Source organism: Trachurus trachurus (assembly GCF_905171665.1).
Source record: "Trachurus trachurus genome assembly, chromosome: 24".
Classification (NCBI taxonomy): Eukaryota; Metazoa; Chordata; class Actinopteri; order Carangiformes; family Carangidae; genus Trachurus; species Trachurus trachurus.
This window is the reverse complement of record NC_139910.1, coordinates 16,487,436-16,515,013: the sequence shown is the minus strand read 5'-3', so window position 1 is coordinate 16,515,013 and position 27,578 is coordinate 16,487,436. Positions and strand designations below refer to the sequence as shown.

General features: G+C 41.8%; 1 protein-coding gene across 1 annotated transcript in view; it reads right to left on the bottom strand.

Moving 5' to 3' along the window:
* LOC311007081 (low density lipoprotein receptor adapter protein 1) overlaps positions 1–27,578 on the bottom strand; it is a gene marked incomplete at both ends in the record, with an annotated part of 38,426 nt that overhangs the window by 7,207 nt on the left and 3,641 nt on the right. The window contains 5 exons of the mRNA XM_084000168.1: positions 19–105; positions 323–395; positions 899–1,013; positions 8,144–8,256; positions 10,414–10,556. Of these exons, the coding sequence (XP_083856294.1) occupies positions 19–105; positions 323–395; positions 899–1,013; positions 8,144–8,256; positions 10,414–10,556 (531 nt within the window). The remainder of the gene's footprint in view (positions 1–18; positions 106–322; positions 396–898; positions 1,014–8,143; positions 8,257–10,413; positions 10,557–27,578) is intronic.

Below are 27,578 nucleotides of genomic sequence, written 5' to 3'. Positions count from 1 at the left end.
AGATAAAAGAAAACTCACCTGCTGGGACACACTGAGTGTCTGTTGTCGCCGTCTGCCCATTGCTCGCAGCACAGGAACAGCAGGTCCTGGTCTTTTTGCTTTTGCCTGTAGAAAAAGAAAAGTACTATAAAACTAAACCTTTTTTTTTTTTTAAGCATTTTCAATAACTTTCTTGCCAAGTTGGCTTAAAAACCAAAGGAATACTGTGATTAGAGATGGATTTCAACCCTTTCTTACTCATATTGTGTCTATAAACAGCCCGAGAGGAAAACGTTTAACTGAACTGGCCTGCTGTCACCTTCCCATTGTTCAGTGAACTCACCTTCCTGAGCAATCTCCCACATATCCAGAGCTACTTTAAATGCCTGGGCTACTGTTAATGTTACAGCCTGAGCCTGGAGGAGGGGAGAAAGAGAAGGACAACAACAGTAATAAAACATATATATATACACACACAATATACTAAAATAAAAAGAAAGAAAATAATAATTGTTGTGTGATTCCATTTTGTGGTCCAGGACGATTCTGATTTAATTTGTTCAGTTAGATTGAGATCATCATATTCACATTTTGAAAATATATTTTACATTTCAACTGTTAACAAATCTATATCATGTGGGTGTAATGTATTTATATATCAAGATCTCTGTTATTTGTCATTATTGGTTATTCTAATAATTATAATAAAGAAACGTGAGGCTGCCACAAGATGGAGCCAGACACCTAAACATTCGTGCTCCCTGCTGCCTTGATGCAGTTGATTACAAGGAGTCGATCCTGGAGCAATCTGACCTCCTGACCGGCTTAAGTCTACAGAGTATACACATTCAACAGCTGTAACGCTCAAAACAGCTACATACAGAGGTGCAGAACAGAATCACAAGTGTTGTGCACTTACAATCTTCTTCTTTTGGCAGAGAAACGCATGGCACTCCAGAGTCTCGTTGAACTGACTCTGAGAGACGTACGCAAAGACCTTGTCCTGAGTTTTGTCTGCTGTGCAGTAAGAAATTCTGAAAGAGACAAGGCAGGAGAACAAAAAGGAATAGATAATCATTACAGCTTTATCAACTCTATCAACATTTGTTTCATCCTAAAGTAAATGTTTTTTTTATTTTATCAGAGGACATACACAAATAGAACAAAGCAGTACAATCAATGAAACCTGAGCTACATACTATAATACAAGTCAATTTAGGCCATAACTTTCCTTTTGTGCTCAACCTCTTGCATATTTATGAGCAAACCAATCATTGCAGGATGAGAGCGGTTGTTATGAATCTTATGTTGATGATCAAGTCCCACAGCTGGGAACGGTAGTGCAGGAGACAACAGCACTGACACACATGAGAGACACTTGAAGCTGTGACAGAGCTCTTTGATGCTTTCCATGTCAGACAGTACATGTGCATCAACGCACATAGTGACACAATGTTGCCGTGCGGAAGGTTTTTCATTTTTCCATGTAAGGCGTTCTGTCTGTCAATGGAGGTACAGGGACACACAAGAGTTTCAAAACCTTAAAGGGATAGTTCAATTTTTTTGGCAAATTGGCCTATTGCCATAATCCCTATAGTCTTAGGGGTAGGTTCGTTACCTTTAATTGTCATGCAAGCTATTTTTAGAACGGCGGAGCAGAGCCGCGAGCTGCTCAGAGCTACTCTACAGAGGCTAATGGGATTTCTTAGTTTCCTTCATCAAACTCATCAAATTCACAATCTAATAACTTCAAAATGCTCTGGTGGACAAGTTGTGACCTGCACATTCACCACACTATGAGATACTGTAATAATGGAACGTTGCGAGACAGAGTTGTTTTCGAGGCAAATGCAGAGACTGTTTGCTGAAAAACTGCCCCTGAAGGCAACGCGCATCAGCGGTTTTGCATGAATTTACCTCGAAAACAACTCTGTCTCGTTACGTTCCGTTATTATCTCATAGCGTGGTGAATGTGCAGGTCACAACTTGTCCACAAGAGCGTTTGGAGTTGTTGCATTGTGTATTTGATGAGTTTGATGAGGGAAACCAAGAAATCCCAGGAGCTTCCGTAGCGTAGCTCTGAGCAGCTCACGGCTCTGCTCCGCCGTTCTAAAAATAGCTTGCACCAACGATTAAAGGTAATGAACCTACTGCTCAGACTATATGGGCCAATTTGCCAAAATGTTGAACTATCCCTTTAATCTTTTTTGTGCTGTGTTGGGGTAAGTTGGATGAGTTTTGTCACTGGGGACACCAACAGCAGGAGAAATAGTTGTGAAACTTAAAGGGATAAAGAAAACTGTTCCTTCCTAAAATAATCTCCCTTTATGTTACATAACGTTTTGCAACTTTCTATCAACTCCACAAAAATCCCCCTGTGCTGCGGGTACACGTATTGAAATATCTGTATTTCTGCTGTCAGTGGAAAGTCTTGGATTACGAATTGATCTCTGCTGTTATTACATTGCAGTCGAAACCTCATTCCTCAACAGTCACACTGGATCTCTTCTGCATCCAGTATCTGGTTTTCAAGGAATCCAGTCGTCTGCAAATCCAGTCGCAGCCACGGCCATGTGATTTTAAACGGTTATCTAAAACCAATCCAGCCCACCCAGACATTTTGCTTCACCTTGCAATAGCTCACAGTGGTTCACTGAAGCCCAACCGGTGGATTTGTTTTGTTGGATTTTATGCAGGCCATTAGAGGCCGTATCGATCTCCAGTCTGTCTGTACGAAGCTGTTACGTGAACCAGCAGTGTGCATCATGTTTGCTGCTTCAAATAGATGCATAAATGAGCCACAGTGAGTAATGCATTTGACCTTTTGTCACTATAATTAAATATACAGCCTTTATTGTAAGCAGCACAAGGACAAGATTGGCTCATTATGGGAGGGGGGAAAAAAGCTCTGCTGTGAAGGCTGAGTTGTTTTCAATCTCAATTAGATTTAGATACTCAAGGCCTCTTAATGGATGTCGACTGCAGTCAGCAGCTTGTGGATCTCTCCATAATTATTACAGTAACTTGTAAACTGTATGCAAAGCCACTCATCTATAGCAGACCACATCAAAAGAGGCGCTAAAAAGGGAAGTTATTAATTTGATCAAACAAACAAGCATGAAACCACCAGCCCTCACATCTCGCTCTCAGATTGTTTGCTGGCTCGCACCACTGATGCATGACCCACATAGCAATGCCCAGGACACCTAACTCTGTATCCCTCCACACACCCACAGTCACCCACCCAACCTCACACAGCCTCCTCCCTCTCTCCCATGTGCTCAAACTCATATTTGGGCCTTAATTGCATAGAAATGAGCAAAGGAAAAAAGTTGAAAGTGATGACCTATTTAGGTTGGGAAAACAAGCGTGATATAACCCTCTCCTGTAACTGCTCAATAAGCTCTTAATTATCGTTTTATTGCGGTATCAACTTTCAACTAACTTCCTGTGCTGTTTTCTGCAACATGATTTTCATTTGTGTCATTGAGCTTGCATTGCTGAGACCTCCACAGGTTTCCATGCTGTCGTCCGTGCACTATTGTTTTTCAAAATATATTAAAACATTTATGAATCATTATATATAAAAAAAATACTACAGCATCATTCAATGTAGTTACTGTAGTGGTAGTAAGCAGGTGTGTTTCTGTCATTTCTGTCGCTATTATTTTGCAGAAAAGTTGCAGAAAAGTTGATTTTGTTTAGGATTACTTCTAATTGACTAACCCAACCCCTGTTTTAGCCCCCAGCCCAGTGCAGTGTCTGCTAGGATTGGCTCTAGCCCCTCCTCCCTACTGTATATCGCTAAGCAGTATGGATAATGGATGGATGGTTATCTACAATCAGTAAGCATGAGCGAAACGAGCAAATAGGTCAGTCCACATGCAGCACATGTGTCACCAGTGTCTCCACATACTGTATGTGTGTCAGAATAATACATAAGTGCAATGTGAGCATTGAAGTAAAATGGCATAATAACTAAATGTAAATTATGAAATTTGCATATGCACCCCATCTCCTTCCATTATCAACAGCAAGAATGTCATGAATATGAATTTATCACACATTTAAGTGTATACATAAGGGTAACCCAGAGATTTGTTCATCCATGTGAGAATAACAGACACACAGACAGAGCCACCTCACTGAAGTGAATACACATTGAAGATTTCATCTTTCTGGCAAAGACACACAATCATCTTCTATTTACTAAGGTACAAAAGTACAAAGGTTTCTTTATAAAAATCTGTCTGCATTCACATGGTGCAAGTAAAAGACAACATTTTTACTGCTGCCGCCAGTGTCACAAACAATGGATCATATTCCCAATATAAGCCTACAGCCTGAAACAACAACAGTAGAGGGAAAAAAAAACAATAATTGACAGCCTCAGAGTTCTCACTAAGCTTGAACAACAGAAGCTGAGCTGTCAAGTTGCATCATATCTCCGAAGGGGCTCTGTGGACGGCAAGCCTTTGATCTCCTCACTGCGTAGAAGCACCGGTGTTTGTGAGAAAGAGACGGAATATCAATGGAAATATTTAAATATTTACAGCACAAAGCCTGAATAGAAGTTCATACATCAAAGCTCCCAATTCTCTGTGTACACAAATAAAGCAGGTATGCTATTTATTACAACAATGAACTGCTTTTGTTCAACTCTCAACCCAGTGTAAGTACAATAATGGCAAAAACAACAACAACTTTTGCAGCTTTCGGCTGCAGGGAATCAGGAATCAAAACACATGATATTTTTTGCAAAGTGGTGAATAAACCAATCTCTTAACAAACAGTAAACATTTGCAAGAAGGTTCATGAGCAGCGCAGTCACTCACTCATCTTGGATCCTCTGTTCAGAGATCCTATAGACACATCTCACTAATTTAATGGCATGGCAGAACCACGTGCATCGCTGTCAGGTTGAGTGCCAGTCGGTGTTTCATCTCTCCTCCTCTGTCCTGCGTGTTTTGCTGATTGATATGCTGGTCGGTCGCTGAGAGCTCTCGTCAGAATATGAATCAGAAACTCAGGTCCAGATGGAAGCTGAACACCCTCACAACGTTCTGCTCGCTGGTGGATTTTAAATAAGGGCTTTTTATATAAGGACAAATAAGGCAGACTGATTGCATTAGAATTCAGTACCCACATTTAGACCGGCTCACTTTGTCAATACAGAGAACCAAACTAAACACTGGTAACTTTCTACTTGAACTGACAACATGTTTCTTCACACATCTGTACAGTGTTGTTAAGATGCCTATCATTTTTCACATTGGTGTTAGAGATTTAACTTTAAAAAGTGGTAATTGTCATTTTTGCTCATCAACATCCACTTAGTCATGACAAAATGAAAACATGTTTTTAGAAAAGTAAGTATGACTTAAGTAAAATAAGTCAAACCTCTTATGCAAAAGCATTCAGGCTTTTTTGCTGCAGTACTTCAACTAACTTTACTGGAGTCTGCCCGTGGCAAATGGATTTGAAGACCCACAATTCACACTTCATGTGAGGACAAAAAAACAAACTGCAGCAGGTTCAGCAGTGAGATGGAACAAACTGCCAGAAGGACAACTCTCTCAGCAGCACTCCAGCATTCAGGCCTTAATGGCAGAGTAGCAGCACATAAGCCACTTTGCGTAAAAAGGCATGCACAAAGACCAGCTTTGAGTTTATCAAATGACATTTTAAAGCACGGCGGTGAAGGCATCATGGTGGGTGGGTGGTGCTGGTGTCTCAGTGGCAGCCACATGGTGACTGGTCAGAATCCAAGGGAGATGAGAGCAGCTAAACACAGATACTGTAGGTCCCCTGAAGAAAACCACAGTTAACACAATATGTAAAGTGAGTGGAGTGGCAGTACAACTTTTGTGCGTTCTCAGGAGGTTATGTGCTTCTACAGGCTTGTGTTTTTACCAATGGACAAAGCCAAGCTAGCCATTCCCATCTGCTCCGAGCCTTTATGCTAAGCTAAGCTAACCTGGGTATAGCCATACAGATGTGAAAATATACATGTGGCTACATGTCATGGATTATCATTATGGATACCAACATTTACATTACAAATGTTCACTCTGAGCACAGTCAGCATCATATATCAATGTGTTTTAATAGGTTATGGATTTTTTTTTTTTTTTTTTTACATTCGTCAATCCAACCAAGCTTCACTGTCATGGTAGAAAACCCTCAGACCTCCTGTGTGGTTCAGTGCTTTGCTACTATAATTCCAGCAGTCAGACCTCCAGCAGCAGTACAAGGCCGACGTGACCATGGAAGCTGGAAGATCAAGCTCGTGATAATACAAGTTGAATGTCTGATGCCGCAAATGAGATGCACTGCAAAGCGTGCTGTCCTGAAGCGAGAGGCTGATGAAGCTACCAAATAAAATTTCACGTTGGGAAACTGTGAGCACATCAAGTATGATATTGCATTGTGGGTGGGTGGGTGTGAGCAGGAAGGTGTAAGCAGGAGGAGGGTGGGGCATAGTTTGAACTAAAGGATCCTTTTTCCCTCTATTTCCACTGCCATGCACAATGCCTTCCAGTCCATTTTTTATCCCTCACTAAGCTCCCCCTGAGGGAAGCAGCCAGTAAGTGCGGATACACAATTAACTTAACAAACACACACATTTACATACAGACTCACTATATCAGGTGCACCCAGATGTAACCTTATCCATATATATGCACACACATACACATACTCCCTTAAGCACAGGAAACAGGCAGATTTCATCCATCCTCTGAAATCTACACTTTCTTTCACCCTTCACTTGGTGTTCTGGGCCAATAAATGGATTATGAGCAACAAAAATACGACACAAGAAAGGAAGTGAGGGGAGGGGGAAAGAGCTATAAGTAGGAGGGGGTGGGGTGGGGTCTCAGAAAGGGGATAAATCAATCCTCAGTCAACCCAAGCTCTGTATGTGGCCCTTCAATCGCTCCTGTATCATTACTCGAGGGGGTACGGGGAAAGACTGGCAGCGTGAGCTTCAAAGCGGGCAATTAGTCGTGGGTATTCCTGCGTTCAGAGCTCTGTTTATGTTAATATAAGCAGAAAAGAAAGATGTCTGTCTACACAGTGAAGAGGAAAGAGGAAGGTAGAGAAGAGGACGATAAAGAGAGAAGAGAAGGGGGATCAAAGAAGAGGCTGATCACTCTGGTCTGGGGTCTGTTACCACTGATAAGGTGGATCAGAGGGGGATGCAGACCTCAGTGTGTGCACCCGCGCACACACACACACGCGCGTGCACCCTCTGTTCTCATCGCAGCTTGTTCTGTAATCACAGTCCAGCCATATGATATTTAGACTGTAATCCTCAATGACATGAGGTCCAGTCTATATTACAGGATGCTATCGTGAGAGGGGAAAGCCAACCAAACATAACACACTCCACACACGCTCACACACACCCTCACTGATTTGGTAGAATGAAACCTCGCATGGATGCTGGGAAAGGTTAGCTTTCATTGACACTTTGAGACAGTAGCAGACACCCCCTGTGGCCCCCTCCTATTATTGGTTTCCGAGTAAATTGATCAAACACAAGACTCAGTGAGCAGAAAGCTGTTTGGTTTAATCCTGCTAGAAGAAGCTGAAGCAGTGGACAAAGAGGAAAGTGACCTAGATAGATGATGATATCAGTTTCTTCATGTATCAAATGAGGCCACCTTTGTTCTAAGGGCTCGGTTGGAGTAATTAGTAGCTTTGTGACACAGGGGCCATAAAACATTCAAACCATACTGTAGAGCGGTACCAATTCAGTTCATGAACCACAGTGTTAAGTCACTATGTATTATTGCTCACCTATGCTTATAAAGTCAGGTATTTGCTCACTCGACTATTGGAATTTAGAGTCAGACTCTTCATGCAGTGAGTTGTGATGTTGTACATTGTGTTTTAAATTATTTGCAGTAGGAGGCTGGTGTAGTCCCACACTCCACTCTGCAGGATCTGATGTTGAATCTGTGTTTTTCATTAGGACCCATAATTCTGAGGGAGATGTGCACGTGTGTGCACTTCATATAAATATATTTAATGGTTGTCAGACATTGCACTTAAAAGGAACTCAATGTGAATACATGTACAAAATGTATGAATGTCTCTGGAGGATTTAATTAAACACAGTAGTTGCTGAAACATGTGTGGGGATGGACAAATCATTTACCTGTATATGGAGACATTCTCTATGAGGTCTGTAGTCTCTGTGTCTGTGATGATGATGCCTTTGGGTGAGACCGTCAGTGTTACTTTCCGAAACTTCTTAGCACTGGCTCTGGCCTGTGGATATGAAAAATAAAAACACACAGTCAGAAATTAAAATCAGATGGAGAAACTCTTGCCTCAGGCACACACACAGAGTCCGCCTGTCTCCCTGACCTTAATACAAGATGATTGTACTTCTGATTAAACACTAAAAGCCGTCAAATGTAACACTAGCTGTCGAGCAAAAAAAACAAGCAGGCTGTGTAAGTTGTCCCAGAAATGAGGGGAATTTATAAAAAGTGACAGAACTGCAGGAAGGGGTGAGAGCGGATGGGAGGGGAAGGGAGGGGAGGGGAGGGGAGGAAAGCTGCAATGTGCAGCCCAGAATGAGTACTCGAGGTCGGGCTGGCAGCCACCGACTCCCCCTGCCGCTCTGCTCCATCTGGAGTTTCAGAAAATACAGCCCTGGTGCTGAGCTTGCAGTCTGCGAGATCGCCTGTTGACAATGGCGGTGACCTCTTTAGCATAAAACTGGCGAGCAAATGAGAGCAGTTCAGTTTTGCGCCCAAATGACAGCAAGTGGAGTGACTGCGAGGGAATACAGAGGGGGATGTAAAGATAAAGGGACTTTAAACGATGTGATCTTAATCTTTGATGAAAAATGTATGCATTCACCCTGCATGACAACGCTTTCACTTTTGCAGGAGGTGAAATAAAAGTCGACAAAAGAAGAGAAGCTGAGGATGAAATGGAGCTGGATCTTTGCTCAAAGAGAAACTGGGACTTCAAGGACGTCAGGAATGGTGCCACAGTTTTCTGTAGGAGCCCAAATGCCCTGGAGATGGTGACAACCAACACAACCCACAGCAGTGCCATGTATGGGAAACTGAGAGCGAGGGGCTGCTGTGCCTGACTGTGGCAGCTCATCCATGTAGGAAGTGCTAACAATCACATTTTTCTGCTGTCATGTTACAAGTGTCATGCCACGAGGCAAAAACCAATCTGTCAGCTCCAGATAGAGCCCGAGTTCAGTCTTTCTCCATACGTCTGGCCCCCTCTGACTTGTCTTATCACCACCGACTACAGCATGTCATAAATGGGGAAAGCCACAGAATGTATTCAGTCACCCCATTCAGGATGATTGGTTTCCAAGGGAACAGACCGAGACAAGTGAGTTTTCTCTCTCTGTCCTAGTGTAAATCGATTGAATCTTAATCCTGCCATTAGGTTCGCTTCAGCCTGTAATTGAGAAGTAGGGGGGTTTGTGATTAGGCTGCAGACAAAGCTTTCTAACAGATTAGACATGTTCATTGTTGGCTCCATTCAGAATAGGTGTGTGTGCATGCGTGTGTGCACACATGAATATAATGTGAGGTTTGTGCACAAAATAGATACTGCAGATACTCATGGGGGATTTTGCGAGTCTGTAAGTTTTTATTTGCAGTCTGAAATGTTCTAGTGGACGGACAGGGACTGAATGTACGTGGAAAACCAGACTCAGAAATCCCATGTGCATCACATAACATCACTGGTTTCTGATGCAAATGTTTGACTCTTGATAATCCTGGATTAGCGGCTTTGATTTCATGTGGCCATACTGACCATCATGTAAACAGTGTACGCTGATTATATAGTTTGAAAGTAAATCTGGTGGTGGCAGCTCAGCAGTTTACAGAACGGTTAGATGTTTTTCCCTAAAGCCACCAAGAGGACGGCACATTTTTACTCACAGTAGAAGGTCACACTAATCCGTGAATAATGAATTAGACGATTATGACAGTAAGCATAATCATTTCACAACCATCTGAGAATACACTGACTTTAGTGAGTTTTCGTCTCTTTGTCTGCAGTGCTGCTTCAACTCTAGATACAGTGTAACAATTTGCCAGTTTCTATCCTGCATGGTCCTGGGTCATTGGGGTAATATAGATACAATCTAAATTGAACAACGATTCCCCTCTAAGTCATTCAGATAATGTGTATTGCAGTTTCAGGCTGTAATTTCACAAATCCACAGGAGAATTTCTATAAAAAGCGCCACTGTAATTGAAATCTTCACAGTGTCACTCTTGAAATGTAATGTTGCTAATGAAGGTGCTGATCCTGCCTACAGAAATAAAAAAAAACATAGATCATTCACTGAATGCAGAATTTACAGAGGAATCAAAATAGTATGCTAGTTTTCACAAGCAGGGATTGAGAGATGTGTCACAAAGGTTATTAGTTAGTCACCGTGGCGACGATTCTGTGAATGGCTGCTGAAGCCATGTCCTCTCCTTTGGGCTGGCCCACCAGCGTCATGCCAAGGTACTTCACGTTAAACACCATCCCCTCCAGCAAGGTCTCCTTGGTGTCCGTCCAGTTCTCTGGCAGCTCTGAGGGGACAAAAAACAGGATGTCAGAAATCAATGACACCTAATCAATGCCACATAATTATAATAATGGCTTACATTTATATAGCGCTTACTGTACACGATACCCAAAGCGCTTTACAGAAATCATTATTCACTCATACAACTTTCACACTGGTGGTGGTAAATGGTCTGTATTTATATAGTGCTTTACTATACCTGAAACGATACCCAAAGCGCTTTACAGTATATCATACAGTACATTGCATTCACCCATTCACACACTGATGGCAGAAGCTGTCGCTCCACGACCCATCAGGAGCAAGGTGCGTGAACCGGGACAGAACGGGATTCGAACCGCCAACCCTCTGATCATTGGACGACCCGCTCTACCACCTGAGCCACTGCCGCCGTGGTAAGCTACGTCTGTAGCCACAGCTGTCCTGGGGCACTGACAGAAGCGTGGCTGCCAATGTGCGCCAAACGCCACCCCTCCGACCACCACCAAACAACGCATTCACTCGAGGCAAGGTGGGTAAGGTGTCTTTGGACGGAGCAGGAATCGAACCGCCAACCCTCTGATTATTGGATGACCTGCTCTACCTTTATGTAAATGTCACATAGGTGAATAACAATCATTATTTATTACCATAGAAGAATATATAGGTGGGATGCTGGAAATACTTGTGGATGCTTGCAAATCACAAATGAATGCACTGTCTATAAATGTTGAAGTCCAGCAGACTGTTGACAATGGTTGGCAGTGGCACAGACAATGTGTGAGCTGGCAGAGTGGAGTCACAGCTGAGCAGACAGTGGTGTGGACATCCAGACAAAGACAAATTCTGTGTCATGCAACCATTTCAATATGAAAGTCATTCATTTTTGCTGGGCATTTCGAAATACCTCTCTGTTGAGCAAAGTCTTAACAATGTGTGCATGGGATGGGAATTACAATAATTAATAAGTGTGTTTTGCGTTGTTATTTCAGATGAAGCAGATTATAATTATTTATTTTGTCAGAATGGAAATGGACATCATACTCCAGACAACTGTATGTGTGCATGTCTGATTTTGATTCCATCCAGCACTTGAACGTCACTGAGCTTTGTCGCCATCTTAAAACTGTCTGAGAAGCCAGAATTCCTGTAGTGAAAAACATTACAGGTTGCAAAAAAAAAAAAAAAAAAAATGTTGCACAGGCCAGAAAAAGTAGCAGCTAGATCCTGACAGACTGCACTGAGTGGCTGTGATGTCCTGCTGCTGCTGCGATTTCCAACAAGTAGTACAGGGCTGTACTCTAGATGGCTACTGCAGGCAGGGGAGGGGGGGGGAGTGAGCCCATGCGGAAAGCTTAAAATATCTCTCAGAGGCACCTGGACACCCCGTAGAGGAGCATCAGGAGAGGAATAACTTACTTACAAAACTACGCAACAGACCACATCCTGTGATAAACTTAATGGGGCAATAAGTGAAACATGATCCATTAATCCACAACATTTCAATGCATTCTTTTAACAAGGTCCGCTCGCTGCGATGAAGAAAACCATGTAATAAATGCATAACCAGCTGGCAAACAGGCATGGAGATTATTTATGCCCAAAGCACTGAAAAATATACGATACAGAAAGAAGAGCTTGGAGCGAGAGCGAGAGTGAGAAACAGACATACACACACACACACAATCGTGGTCCAACACTCTACTGGGCTTATACTGGCACCAAACTCTCCACACGGGCTGAGCCATCTGTCACTGGCAGGCCCCATGCAGCTGTGAAGGCGAACAGCAGAGAACACCATCCCCGTTACACCGCTTCCAACAACTCTGAATTATTAACTAATCTTCAGACACACTGTGGGGGCTGCTTCAAAACCGGAGAGCACATTTGATGTCATCTCATGTGATTGCTTGGATACATAGAGGACGGCAGTGGCAGCCTGGCAGGTGCCTTTGACTGTTGTGGATGAGAGGTGCATGACAATGAGGAGAATATTCTGGAAGTTGAGATTTAAATGCTAAGAGAAATTCTTATAATAAATATAATGCACTTATACTCTCCTGAGCCTGGAGACAAACCACCATCCAAGGATGGTGCTTTAATACACTATTGATCCACCAGGGAGAAATTCATCTATTTTTGCTGTCTCCTCTCCACAGCAGGTCAGAGGTCAGGTTCAGCTACAACACAAAGGGTTTCAAGTCTTGTGCTTCAAGAGAGAACGCTTTTAACAACACAAAGGCGTGATAAGATAAATGGATAGCACACCATCTCTGCAGCAGCACTTTACACTTGGATTTTTCAAAAGGATTGTTTTTTTCATGCTTGAATTTTCACAATCATCCCATTGTCTTCCATTGTAATGAGAGGGCTGCGGAGCTGTCAGCAGCGTATTTGACGATAATGGCGACTAAAATAAAACCTCCACCCCACTAAACCCCCTCCAATAAACAGTGACAGTGCAGACTTGGCTCAGTGTGTGTGGAGCTGTAACCAGACTGATGCTCAGTGAGTCTTTACTTGTTTGTTATGAATCATCAGTGAAGGTGAAAGTGTTGACTTTTGACTGGGAAATGCAGCCTCTGGTCTTTTAGCACGTAAACATGCATGCAGCAAATGTGCATATTTACGAGTCTCTCTTATCTTTTTTAATAAACTTAATCTAATTGACTACACATGCAAGGGAAAGGCAGGGAGAGAGGGGATGACATAAAGCATATGGTCGTAGGTCGGAGTCAAACCCGTGGCCGCTGCAGTTAGAACTACATCCATGTCTACATGCTCTACTGGATAAACCTGCAGCTCCTGGACTGTTTTAAAGGGATAGTTCAACTTTTGGCAAATTGGCCCATCGCCATAATCCCTATTGTCATAGCAATAGGTTCGTTACCTTTAATTGTCGGTGCAAGCTATTTTTAGAACGGCGGAGTGGAGCCGTGAGCTGCTCAGAGCTACGCTATGGAGGCTGATGGGATTTCTTGGTTTCCCTCATCAAACTCATCAAATACATACTCCAACAACTCCAAAACGCTCTCGTGGACAGGTTCACCACGCTATGAGATAATAATGGAACGTTACGAGACGGAGTTGTTCATAGATATTTGGACAGACATCAATACACTTTAAATGGCATTGTTTGTTTCATTTGTTTTAATTAGCACTTTTGCATTTTATACTTGTGATGATCTGATCTTCAAGTGTTAAATAATGTAATTAATGTAATGCAAACAGCTGATATGTCATCACTTGGAGAATAGGTGCCTTTTTCTGGTAGCGCTATATCTATGGTAGCTGTAAAATCTTCTAGCAACAGTTGCGGTTTCAGGCAGCAAGATTTTTAAACAAATTTTAAGTTTGTTTAATTAAATCTGCAGATATTAGCATTATAAAATACAGTATATTCCTGACTAGAGTGAAGGTCAACAGACAGAGCAACAGGGACTGTACAGTATGTGTGGTAGGGAATAGGATTAGCAAAGCTTATATTTTAATAATTAAAATATTATAATATAATAATATTAAACTTTAAGCAGTTTGGACCAGCGACACATCAACTGGTCAAAAGCTTTACTGCCCGGTTGAATTCTTTAAAATGTCACAGCACTACAAAGCATACATAAGTGCTACAGTCTCCACCATACCGGCTACACTCATGAATTATTAAAGAGCTTCATGTTGATGCTGCAGGGTTTCCAACATATTATCCCCCTAAAAGAGGAGCGCTTAAATTTTTAATAAATCCTGTGTGAGCCTACAGAGGCGCTGGGACTGATAAGAGTGACAGGAACAAGTGGAGGGAGGCTAATTGGATTGTAACATGTTGAAGAAAATACTGAGGCGTACAAAGACGAGTGCCATTTGGAGTTTCCAAGGAGGCCGGCATACAGTACGCGTCTGTGATTTGGGTAAATGTTTGTCAGGGAGTGAGAGCGTGCGGATGAAGGTGATCTAATTTTAGAGAGCACAAAAAAAAGATTAGGGAGGGGTCGAGGTGGTGCACTGATGACGTTTGCATCTTTATTAAACTGATGCCTGGCTGGCGACACCCTCACACCTGGACCTCTGCAGTAAGTGCAGCGACTCCATTATGTGCGCACAAAGGCATCACATCACAGCTGGGGACTCTCACTAGAGGGAACAGTGCATTACAATGACTGCACAGAGCGAGTCGATGCCATTTCTTCTGCACCGGGGGCTCAAGAGTATTCACATAAAGTTATAATAGTAGCTACTACCCTGAGATGATGAGCGCTGTGAAATTTCCGACACTCTGTTGAACAAACAACTGACAAGTGTAGCATTTCACAGTAGCTGAGCCGACTCGGAGAAGTGCTGTTGAAGTATAATAGGCACCATGTGCTCTGCACGCCTTCAGCTACATGCAGCGATCACCAGCTGTTTCTTCCGAGCTCCTAATTCAATTTGCACAGAGAAGTCAAAATCGTACCCGGGTGAGTTCTCCTCTGGCTCAACATCCACACTGACGGTTAATTAATAACACCAACAGGAGCGCACAGATACGCACGTCGCACATCATGGGTAAAATACATAGCAGGAGAGGGCACAAACCTCACAGGTGCGGGTACACAAACGCACACACACACATGCATGTTCTAGATATGCTGAATTAACTGCAAAACCTGGTGGTGTAAAGTGTGTGCTCCGGGGATCAAGATAACAAAAGCATTGCCTCTTTTTTTTAATTTTTTACTTTCACTGCAGGTCAGCCAGCACAGGCTTTACACACCGTCTTGGTTGAAATCCAAAGGAGTTGAGTGCAACATCAACACATGAGAAAAGGAAAAAACATCAAGCTTGCTGTCACCCACCCTCCCGATCCTCTACGTCCCCCTCCATATAATCTCTTTGCCTCTCTGTTTTACTCATCTGATGGAACTTTGTATCTAGGACACCACCTTGACAGGGAAAATAGGCCGCACATTCAGGGAAAGATGGTGGGCTGGGATAGCACGTGTGTGTGTGTGTGTGTGTGTGTGTGTGTGTGTGTGTGTGTGTGTGTGTGTGTGTGTGTGTGTGTGTGTGGGAGGGAGGGAGGAAGGGAGGAAGGGAGGGGAGGGTCTGTAACTGGTTTCCTGATTCTGCCTTGAGGGGAGAACCAAGTAAAGCTAAGTCCTTCCTTTCAAGCTCTCTCTCCTCTTGCTGCTGTCTTTAATCCTCAGCTCACCTGTCTCACCTATCGCACCTACACCCCCTCTGCTCCTGATAGCACCTTAAGAATAAAAAAGAGTAATTAGACGCCTCTCAATCAGTACAAGCTACGCCTCAAACACCGACAACATCAACAGTAACAAAGACAAGAGTCATGGGATCAAACAGCAGACGTTGCCAGGCAACCACAGGCACTATCGCTACCCAGCAGTGGCAAGGAGGTGGTACCTGCAAATTACATTACTGAGCACCTTGGCCAGGCATCAAAAGAAATGTACAAACCACATAAAATGCTCAAATAACAGTGGGATTAGCCTTCGCTCTGAGCTGCAGCAGTAGCTACATAAAACTCCCACCTCTGGAACTGAATATTACACGTCCCCCTGGGCCCACACACAAAACCTCATGTCACGCTATTTTGAAATATTACCAGCCCAACTTTGACTTCCTGCCTTCAAGTCTCACACAGACACGAACCTGACAAAGCAGCAACATTAGCGAGCGCCTGCAAACACAGAGAAGTATCCATTACAAGTTCCTCAAGCCAAAAGGTGATGTCTTCATATTGCTTGGCTGAAACAACCAATGCTGCAAAAGACTTAAGGATTTTTTTCAAACTATTTTCACATAAGAACTTGGAAGAGCAGCAGATCCCATCAAATAACAACAATTTTTATCATGAAAATTATATATATCAACAACAGTAGTACTGTTACTGTATATCAAAATAACTGACAATTATGTTTGACACTGGTATGCAACACAGGAAACAATAAAATAAGATGCCTCCAAACAAGTTGTATCCGTTTGTGTATGATGAAGAATGAATGTGAATCCTGACAACAGCCCTTTGCCAAATCACATTTGTTAAATACTGTAAAGAGTAATCATCTCCAGTATGGCACTTAGTGTTGCCAAGTAGTTGTTTAATCAGTGGATTACTACTACACACAGACTTCATTACAAAATATAGTGCTACTGCTGTTCCTTATTTGATTACAGTGGTTTATTTCATGGTGTTTTGTTCTGCATCGCTTGTATCAAATAAGTGGAAATTACATGAGAAAGTGTTTTTTGGGGCAAAAACGAAGAACCCTTTGAAAATATAATAGATTTTGGTTTGTAATGGACGGTGTTACTCCTTGTTCAATCTTTTAATTTGATCACCCAATCAAGTACAGCCACCTTTTCATTTGCCTCCTCATTAAAGCTTACAAGAAGCTGTTTTATTAAGAGTTTTGGCTGAATTCATGTTTCATTGTGATAATTTTGCTTTCCTCCTCACAAAAACTGGAAAAGACCAATGTAAGCAAAACCAATAAAAGGCATGATTCAATCCCTGAAGACCATAAAGGGATTTAATTGCTTGCCTTTTTTTCTTATATTTTAGCACAGCTGAGCTTCTCCACCACTTCCTCTGCGCCTCTACTTCATTTGCACTGACAAGAAAAAATATGTCTGGAGCCAAAAGATTCAGGTTCAGGAATCAACTATTTGCCCTGGAGGTCCTTGAATGAATCAGTGCTGGTGTGGATCTTTCTACATAATCCCCTTTTCTCCAGAACCTCTCATTAATTGCTTTCACTTCAAACACCCTATCTGCTGTTAATCATAATGAAGATATGAGTTATCTGCTGTATGCACGGCTGAGCAAATAGAGCCGATGAAAAGTGGAAGCTGTTTAGGTCATGGTGGGAATATGAGGGAGGAAATGTGAATTGTTGGGCTTTTGAATCACAGCTAAAAGATAAAATGAAACGAACATTATCTCAATGTAAAAAAAAAAAAAAGTGCTAGATGCTGTAAAAGATACAACTCAATATTAGTTATTTTTACATATAAAGAAAAAAATCAGCATTCAACTGGCAATTGTGGCTGGCAGCATGGAATATACAGTGTGTGATAAGCAAGTATTAAAAAATGATAAAAGACTTTCCTATAATGTTCTGAATGCTAATTGCCTTTGAATGCAGTTATTATGCAAGACAGAGGCCTCCTATCAGAACCTGTCCTCCAAAGACTGTGAATCATTAATTAGCGAGGATCAACCAGACGTCCTCCCATACTGTACGGCAGTGAAGCAGCCTTATCTGCTGTGAGCTAAGAAGCATGTTTTGTCCTCAGAAGTGTCCAGAGAATGAAATGGGATTAGCGCTGGGGTTATTTTGCGGGCAAGCATTATTACATGCTTCAAATTAAAAATCAACACAGACGTTTGGGTTTTGTCTGTGAATGACTTCCTGTGATCTAAATATAGCTGGCATCCCCACTGGGAAAACTGTGCTAATATTTGCTCTGCAGACGGTGGCAGTTCGGGTGGTGATGGTGGTGTGGAGGATGAAGCTAGATAAGCAGAAAATGATTTTTTTTTCTTTTTTTTATAACAAGCCAGGTGGCGTAATTCCAGGATGCAGAATCCACAGTGAAGAGAGTGACGCCAAAATAACTGACAGTAGTTTCCAAGTAAAATACAAGCTGACTGGCTTGTCACACTAGTACAATATACCCATGGGAATGAAGGTGACACTGACAACCGCTCATGGATGTCATCGTTTGGAAGGAGCAGTAGCAGCAGGTGGAAAAGTTTCTTTAAGGGCTGGAAAGGTTATTCAGTATGCTACTCTTTTTTCAACAGCTGAAAGCTACAATATTTTATATTCCAACAATGACAATGGTCATGTCATATTTAGACAGAGAAATGTCACAATTCAGTTTCCCTCAACTTTACCAAGCTTTTTAGTGTCTTAAATCTCATTGTTTTGGTATTAACCTATTTTCCAGCAGCAGACAGACAAAGTCAGTGACTCAATGGACAACATAGCTAGTGGAACAGGTGGTGGCTAAAGAGACAGATATTTTCCTAGATATTTGGAAGAGACCAAAACTGAGCTAAAAAGGAGCAAGCGACTTATACATCTAGGTCATGTGAAACATGTCTGCTGGATGAGTAACTACTAGAGGCAACTGTTTGCAAAGGCATGGCCCAAAACAGCTTTATTAGAGGTGACATGTTATGCCCCCTTTCCACAAATTAAAATAGTTCCCAGGTATCTTAAAGACATACTCTCAAAACCACACTGTTCAGAGCGGCTGGTTTCAGTGCCTGTCCCTTTAAATGCAAATGAACCACTGCTTGCCCCGCCCCGCCCTTTCTAAAGGTCACAGGTAGGGGTGGGATTATGCAAATTAGAATCCTTACATCACTGGAAGAAAACTGAGGGAACAGCTCATAAAACCATGTGGATTTCAACCTAGGGAGCCTGCTCATTACAGATTTTTTGTCAATTCTCACATTTTGGGGGCCAGAAGGCAAGACAAACACCCAAATGTATGTTAAATAGCCTTCAAAAAGTGATATTTCCATAATGTGTCCTCTTTAAGTCAGTGTCAGTGGAGTTTGCTTATCTGCCTGCAAATAGAAAAAAAAAATACCCGTGAACATTCAACATCTTTTAGTCATGACCATGACGCATTCCCCAACCCTCATGAAATAATTTTAGTTCTCTCAATTTAACCAAACCTGAGGGCACTGACAGCCTGTTTTGCTTTATTCCATGACTTGTGTAGTAAATTAAATGCTCATTTATCTGCTTCACTATGCACTAATTCATCAAACCCAACATGGCAACAGGGGACACTGTTAGCAATTTACAGTGTTTACAATATCCTGACAGTTATAGTTCATCACTGACTAAAGGCGCATAAACAGAGGTGACTTCCACAGTAAATGTCCATTGAAAGTGGCTTGAATTATTTTTACTGAGTGACTCAGCAGCTACTGTTTGTCTATGCCCCACGTGTCCGCTACTGTGGCTGCTGTGCGTTAAATTAAGAATTTCCATATAGGTCAGAAGCATCAAGGTCGATTTTTCCACCCATATAACCTGAATGAATATCTCATCACACAGTTATTACTTTAACATTTCCAAAAGCCGTTTCCATATGTAGAACCAGGAGTATTTCTGACTGACCCAACAATTGTTGACAACAAGGACAGCACGGTGGTGAGTACACAAGAGAAAAAGAGTACAGATTTCCAGGACCATGCCAAGACACAACCCTATTACCAATGCAGACTCCACCATACTGAAAGAAATCTCTCCTCACGGCTACTTACTCATTAAGTATAACTGCTCAGCACCGTGGAAGGATTGTTTTCATTAGCAATTCAAACAAGGCATGGTTTTCTCTTTGCTGATACACATCTTTTCCCCCTGGAGTCTGCTGGTGCCTATTACTGCAGCTATATATAGCTACTTCAAAAAGAAACCCATTCATGAAATAATAGGTTTATATATCATATATTATATATTTTGTTTTCTATTCAAGGATTAAGCCGTGGTGGGAGAGAAGGAGGAGGAGAAGAAAAAAAAACAGGTTTCCCAATTCCCATCACAAACTGAGAGCTAGGAAAACAAACAACACCTTCCTTGAGCAATCATTAGCTTCTCCATCCAACAAAAACAAGTCACCTTCGAGAGCTGCTGATCTCATTTGAGACAGTGCGCCTCTGTGCCCTGTTAATAGATGAGGACTTCCCACAGGAATCCCCCTCTAATGTGGTAGAGCACTTAAGACCCTTCCACTTGAGTGATGGATGCTAGTCTGACACAGCTGGATACCTCGGCTCAGGTCTCAGCTCCCTCTGGAGTATCAGGATATTAAAGGGGTAATCAATGTGAGTGCTTGAGCTTTGTTTTAACAGCGTGGAAATGTATCATTCAAAATAATTTTCTTGGTGTGTTTTTTTTTGCCTTTACTCCACATCAGTATTCAAGTGAAAGGCTCCTGGACTGGACATGGCTTCAGAGGATGGTGCATTGGGTTTTGGTTTGGGAAGAAGTGAGGCGATCACAATGAAGAACAGCGTAATATCATATAGCAAAATATCACACTGTATGATGGAAAGTAGAAATCCTCTATAAATTCCTGCATAGGAGTTAATAAGAATGAATTTTTCCTAGAGACCTGATACATTGTTATCTTCTTGAACGGCCATCTTTGCTACAAAGAGCACTGTGCTTTACAGCCTGACCTTTAAGTTTATAATCATATCATTTTTTATGAGAATACAATGATTAATAGAATTAAGCACTCGTAATTTGTAATCTATTTATTATGTTTTTACTTACTTCTACTTTATCGTATACTTGCATCGATAGTGTTGTAAGCACTTTTTATTATAGACTACCAGTACGTGCCTTTCTGTGTCTTTTAAAGGGGACATACAGTATTATGGAAATATAACTTTTTGAAGGCTCTTAAACATATATTTGGGTGTTTGACCTGCCTTCTGGCCCCCAAAATGTGAGAACTGGCCAAAAATTCTGTAATTTGCAGGCTCCCTTGTTTGAAATCCATGTGGTTTTATGAGCTGTTCCCTCATTTATCTGACAATGATGTCATTAGTTTTCGAAATTTGCATAGTCATCACCTCTACCTGTGAGTACCTGTACCGGTACTGGTAGAAGGGGCGGGGCGTGGTGAGCAGTGGTTCATTTGCATTTAAAGGGACAGGCACTGAAACCAGCCATTCTGAACAGGGCTATTTTGAGTGGATGAAAAGAGAGATGTAATGTTTGATCCTTGGGGTATTTTGACCGAAGCATAAGACACCTGCCAGCTATTGGAAAAGGGGCATGATTAACCTACTATTAGACTCAAAAAGAGCCCTGCACAATAATTCCTATGTGCCTGGACTGTTTGGTTTGTGCACAAATGGCAAAAAAAAAAATCTCTTGAAGTTGATCATTTGCATCAGGGTTCATAATTAATATCAAAAGTAATCAAAGAAATCAGTAAAATCTAATTATTGATCTCAGCAGGTTTAAACACAAACAATACCATCTGAATTATTTTGACAACCACAACATCAAACACTGTTTTATGAGACAAACCCCATTGGTGCTTTGTTCTAACCATTATACAACACATATGATGTGTTTCCATGTACCAATGAGCTGCAAAAGTTTTCCCATTTTAGTACACAGTTATTTTTAGAAGTGGGTTCCCTGGCTCAGATTGGGACATGATGTGTCAGAAATGGTGATGGGATTTTGAATTTTCCAGTGGAACAGAGCATGGAGATGGGATTTAGCTTTCCAGTGGTTGAGCAGGTTCAGCTGATATGAAGACACACACACACACACACACACACACACACACACACACACAGACACACAGACCAAGTGAGGCATCTGCAGTACTTAATCTCCCTCTCTGTCGCACACACTCACACACACACACACACACACACACACACACACAAATACACAAACACCCCAACAGAATAAGAGGAGAAAACATGCTCAAAAAGACTCTTACACCAGAGTGACAGCATATCCCATTTCACAGACAGCTGTCATGGACATCAAACAGAAAGAGTACTAAGATGTTCGGAGTAAGGGACTAAACAGGAAGCTGGGTTGTGTGCATGCACGTGTGTGTGTGCGCATTGCTACAGTCGCGTGAGCAAGCAACTCTCCCAAGATAGGGTCTCTCACTTTCCTCATGTTGCATAATTCACTACACTTCGGGCCAGGGAAGATGGTTAGTGCTAAAAACCCTCCAGAGAGACTGCACAGAGCAGCAGAATAACGAACCGAGAGGCTGAACCTGTGGTTTGATTACACGTGTAAGTGTTTACAGAGGTGAAATAGGGCACAAGCCAGTCTACGTTATGTTGTAGGAGTACAGGGATGCCCTCATCTCTGTTACTGACAGCCAGGGATAAAAATGTAGGTTTAGATCATACAGGAGGCTTTAGAGAAACACATGAGTTACCAAACATAGCCATTTACATCTTACTCTATATATACACCTGCCATAACACAAACTCTCAAGAGTCCGACAAAGGAAATCGATACAGAATATGATGTGGAGCAGTTTTTAATAACATGAGGCTGAGGCTTCAAAAAAATCAATATTTGTGGAGTAGTGCAACAGTGAAGAAAATATACTCGCTCCTCAGATGTAACAGGCACAACGCAGCATGTAGAAGAAGAAGAAAAAATCATTGCTGTCATGAGAAATTGGATTTAATATGTGAATATTGAGTTGAAACGGAATTATTGGAGGAGAGTTTCCAGCCTGATATACAAGAAATTCAATGTAAAAGTTAATTGTTGCTGCTGGAGGGAAATTTTAAATGGCGTGGTGCAGTAACCTTTCCAAGAAATTGGTTCTAAAAGATTTAACCAAACCCCCCGGCACAGACTGTAACACACGCGCACAAGCGCACACGCCTCGTTACAGCCCTCACAAATCCTTATTTCAGTCTCTTTGCATTAGGTCCTTTGTTTTGACAACAGAGAAAGATAAAATCCCCACTGTTCAATGTATCTTCAGCTAAAACCGTCCTCTGTTATCCTTAAACCACCAGGAAGAATTAAGGTGAATCTCCTTGGGATTTTACGGCATTAATAGAGAAATGATAGATGTGGAATAAAGGACAGATGGGCTCCCACTAAGCTTTGATTAAACCCGGACCTGTGATAGGAACAGAATGAAGCTTTATTCAATTTCCAAACACCCATGGCAACTGCAGCGAGACAACATAAGACGACAAGTATGACAAGAGGAGCAGTTAGTGCAGTGAAGCACTTGTCAACCCAGTGTGAGGCTGAACAGCACTGTTCACACCTGCACAAACAAAACTGCGCAAAAGCATGTTCGGTGTGAAAATATCCTACGCCCATTGAATGCTCCATCTGGGAAAATGTGGTTTTGTTACCTGAACCCGGATTCACATAAATAATCAGATATGTGATTCACACAGACAGACTAATAATATTTTTTTCAGCACCAAATGTAGAAACTATGAAACTGACTGCAGACATCAAAATACAGATTAACAAGAGTTACTGCCATGCTAGAGAATGTGCAAGTGTGCCGGGTATAATATTCACCCTCCTTGTAGAGTGTCACCATGCTAATATTTGATAAAAACCATTAAACACAAAGGGATACCTAAAATCCATTCGCTGATTCAATTCTATCTTTGTTTTATTAATCTGATATCATTTCATAAAATGAATGTTTAATATGAAGTTTACCTTTTATAATCTCCCATGGCTATACAAGACTATCACGCCACTAGTCTCATGTCATCGGTCTTAACATGCATAGACTGTTCCACTGAAGGCCGCGTCTTGTGTGTTTTCATCCAGGTTTGAAAAAAATTACAAAGACAGTGAAGTGTTTAACAAAACAAAGCTAGATATGCAAGAAGGAGCCAACAGATGAAGAAGCTGTGATAGTTGGTACACACAGTGCACTTACTGTAGCAATGTGCATTACTGAACAACCAATCACTTATTGAGATGAGTGTCTCAAATGATGGTCATGTTATATAAAAAGTACATTAATGTGACTCAGTTGAAGTGTATTGGCAATGAACAAATATCAATAATGCATCAGAAACAGTTTATAGCACTACTATACTATAAATCCAAGCCAAACTGATGTAGTAACTGAAACATCTCCAACAGAAGCTGTATTGAACCTAATAAAATTGTATCTGGAGTCACATGCAATCAGGACCCAGTGAATCCAAATTGAATTGGTTCAGTAAATCAGTGGCAGTACCCAGCCCCTCCCTTGGGTTTTGCTGCAAGGCTGGAAAGGACATAGAAACAGAAATGTTTCCAACTGGACATCATCAGACACACAAAATACCACCACTTATGGCAATAGGCCTGTGACTGAAACTGTGCATAAAGTTTCACAGAATGAAACTAAGTGGGGGGGGGGAGTCAAGAGACAAAAATACAGCCTGTGCTGAGCTGTCACTGATGTAGCTTTGCTTTTGACAATAATCCAACTAATCACAGTCTTGGGGGGATTTAGCTCATGTAGTTCTCTTCTGACCAAAGTGGAAAGAGTCAAAAGGCCATGCTCTCACATAAAATCCTCTCAGTTATTCTCCACACAATGAAATGAAAATGCATTTTAATATTAGGTCCACAGCCGTTTTTGTAATTTTCACATGCACTAAAAAAGGGGAAAAGAAGGAAAAATACGATGTTCAAATTCTCTTATAACACAGTGTCTTAATCTGTTGCTGCTGGTCCACTTGACCACTTCTCCATTTAAAAATACAGAAAATTAATGATATTTTTCAACTTATTGTGTTGTTTATATAGTTTGCATCCATCAATCCGATGAGGCAGTACCTCCCGACTCTGGCAACTGCTGATGTTTGAAATAAGAAATCCATTAGACAGGTTGCTTTCCTCAAAACATGCAGCATGAAAACTCATTAGCGGCACTTTATCATCTAATCTATCCTCAGTGAGCGACTGGCGGGACTGATGAGGCTGTGAAGATGAATTATGCAGAGGTGGGAAGTCTGCTCGGGTAAAACATCACCCGATATACTCAAGCTCGGCCATAAGAGCACATATTGGTTCAAGTGATCCTCTGAATGAGTGTGTGTATTCTATACCCTGGTGAGTGCGATGAAACACAAGAGTTCTTGTGGAAGGCTAGGAGATGGAAAAACGGTTGCAAGAAATTGAATAATAGGTACATAACAACAAGCAACTATTTTCTGTGAAATGAAAGTGCATTAATTGTATCCTGAACAGAGAATGAAGATACGTATAACCCCCTGTTAAAATCAAGGCTTCTCTGTTCTTTCTTTGGTATCCATCAGAGTGCTAGTTGGTGTTCACCCCTGTGTGAAATCATTGGCTGCAGTGTTCAGGTAAAAGCAACCTTCCAGTTTTTTGGCAAAGAGGGAGATAATACCAGAGCACAGGCTGACTGGCTGAAATTTGATACATACAGTAATGCTATATGGTTAGCTTACTTGCTGTTTCCTATATTATGAATTTGGTCAGCAATTGTTGGTATTTAGTTGGCTTACCGCCAGCATTTCTGTTGGACAATGCTTATGACTAACTGTCATGGCCGGATTGATTTTTGTTTGCATTCATGAACGCAAGGTAATTTCTTCAGTTGTGCTTCTCATTGTGTGTTTCGTTGTAGCTTCATAACAACTTGCTGCTGGCTGCTGCAAACATAAAGTTTGCCGAAACAAACACATCCCAGCAGGTTCATTTTTTCCTCTTTGCATTTGAGATTAAGGACTCCATCATGTTTTACTTTTTGGTAAGGAAATTATACTAGATATGAACTACATTTTTAAGACAAACATAAGTGTGTGACACCTCAACAACATATTCAAAACCTTCCTGTGACGTCTTCTCTCTTATTCTCATCTGTTTGTCTGTTCTTTTAATGTGCATGTCCAGCTTAACAACTTAAAAAGGGCACCACCATTAAAGGTCATGTACTGTATGCTAATACAACCTTTACTGTCGACGACATGATGTTAAATGAAGCAGGAGCCTCGCCACAGAAAGCACAGGATTAACACTGAAATGATTAGTTCCACGGAAAACAGTAATTTTCAGGACCACAAATGAACTTCCATTCACCTCCTCTATTTTAGGGCGCTAACAGAAACTTTCAAAGTGCACAGTTTACAACCAGGGCAAGGAAAAACAAAGCCGTCAGCAGTTGGTCAACATTAGGAGAGCGAGAGAAGATACTGTATGTGTTGGTAAAATAACTCTTTACATGGGTATCCCCAGCTACAGAGTCAGATTGGATTTGGTACTCAACATCGAAACTGCATTATTGTGCATCATGACTCAAATCCAAATGCGCCATCAGTGCCCAATCATCAACTGCTCATCGTATTTATCACATTCAAAGCAAGTGAATCCCCCTGTAATCTGCTGCACACACTAATCCCAGCCTTCATCCCTCTCTTTGACACTCCCTGCATCATTATCCTGGGCATTCCCACCATTCCCTGTCCTTTCCTCTTCCTCACTGCTGGTGCCGTGGTACTCCAGTCTTAACGAGCCACTGAGCGATAATTGCTCCTCGAGGGGCAGTGCTAACTGACACCACTGCCTTCTGCATGTCATTCAGTCAAGACCCTGTCAGCTTTAATAGAACCGCCGGCTGTATTCACTGGCAAAGTTCCCCAACCAGTCGAGACCTAATGACTGTCGAGTCCACTAATTTCACATCAAGCTCCTCTCTGGGCTTCAAAGCACAGCGGCACAAACAGAAAATTATTTCCCTCAAAGCAGCGACGCTCGAGAATCTAAGAGAAAAACACAAGAGAGTGTATTCAAGGACTAAATTAAACTCGTTATTTTCAGTTCTTTTCTTTGATATCGATGACACAGCTTTGCAGTGGGAGCTAGGGATGTTATATTCAGCCCAGAGAAGAAAAACAACAAACAACAGAAAAAAAAGCCTAAACCCAAGGTCACAGTCTGATCGGATACAACACAGTCTGTCCCAAAGCTACAGCATTTTAAATTGATGCAGACTGTAAAGCACAGACGTCCTTGGTGCCAAGGGCAAGTGTGTGGGACTTCAGAGGTACTGAAAGGTCCGTACTGCCTCTGTGTGACGTGATGCGAGGAGATGGCTTGTACTCCAGGCACATGCTGTGTCCTCTTCCATCCTGCCAGTGGCTTTGACCCCAACAGATGACAACGGACCGCCGCGAGCGGTGATGGGAAAATGCTGTACATGTCAGTTCTCTGCTGGCCACAGAACTGAGAAGTGGCTATATGTGTCCAGAAATAGTTCGTTTTATGTTAGAGTGGTGGAAAATATAGATGAAGGGAGTTTCTCTTTACATGACTGGTACAACTTTATAAAGTAACCAGTCATCCTGTATCTTCACTTATGTGTCGCATCACATAGAGGTCAGTCATTTAAAGAGGCATATGCAAGATTTGCACCTTAATTTAGCACTTTTGGGTAATCGTGAGGGTTAAATGACTTGTTACAGGGAGGATGGAGGCTCTCTGTCTTCAACCTAGCGTCTCTTGGCCAAAAACCAACC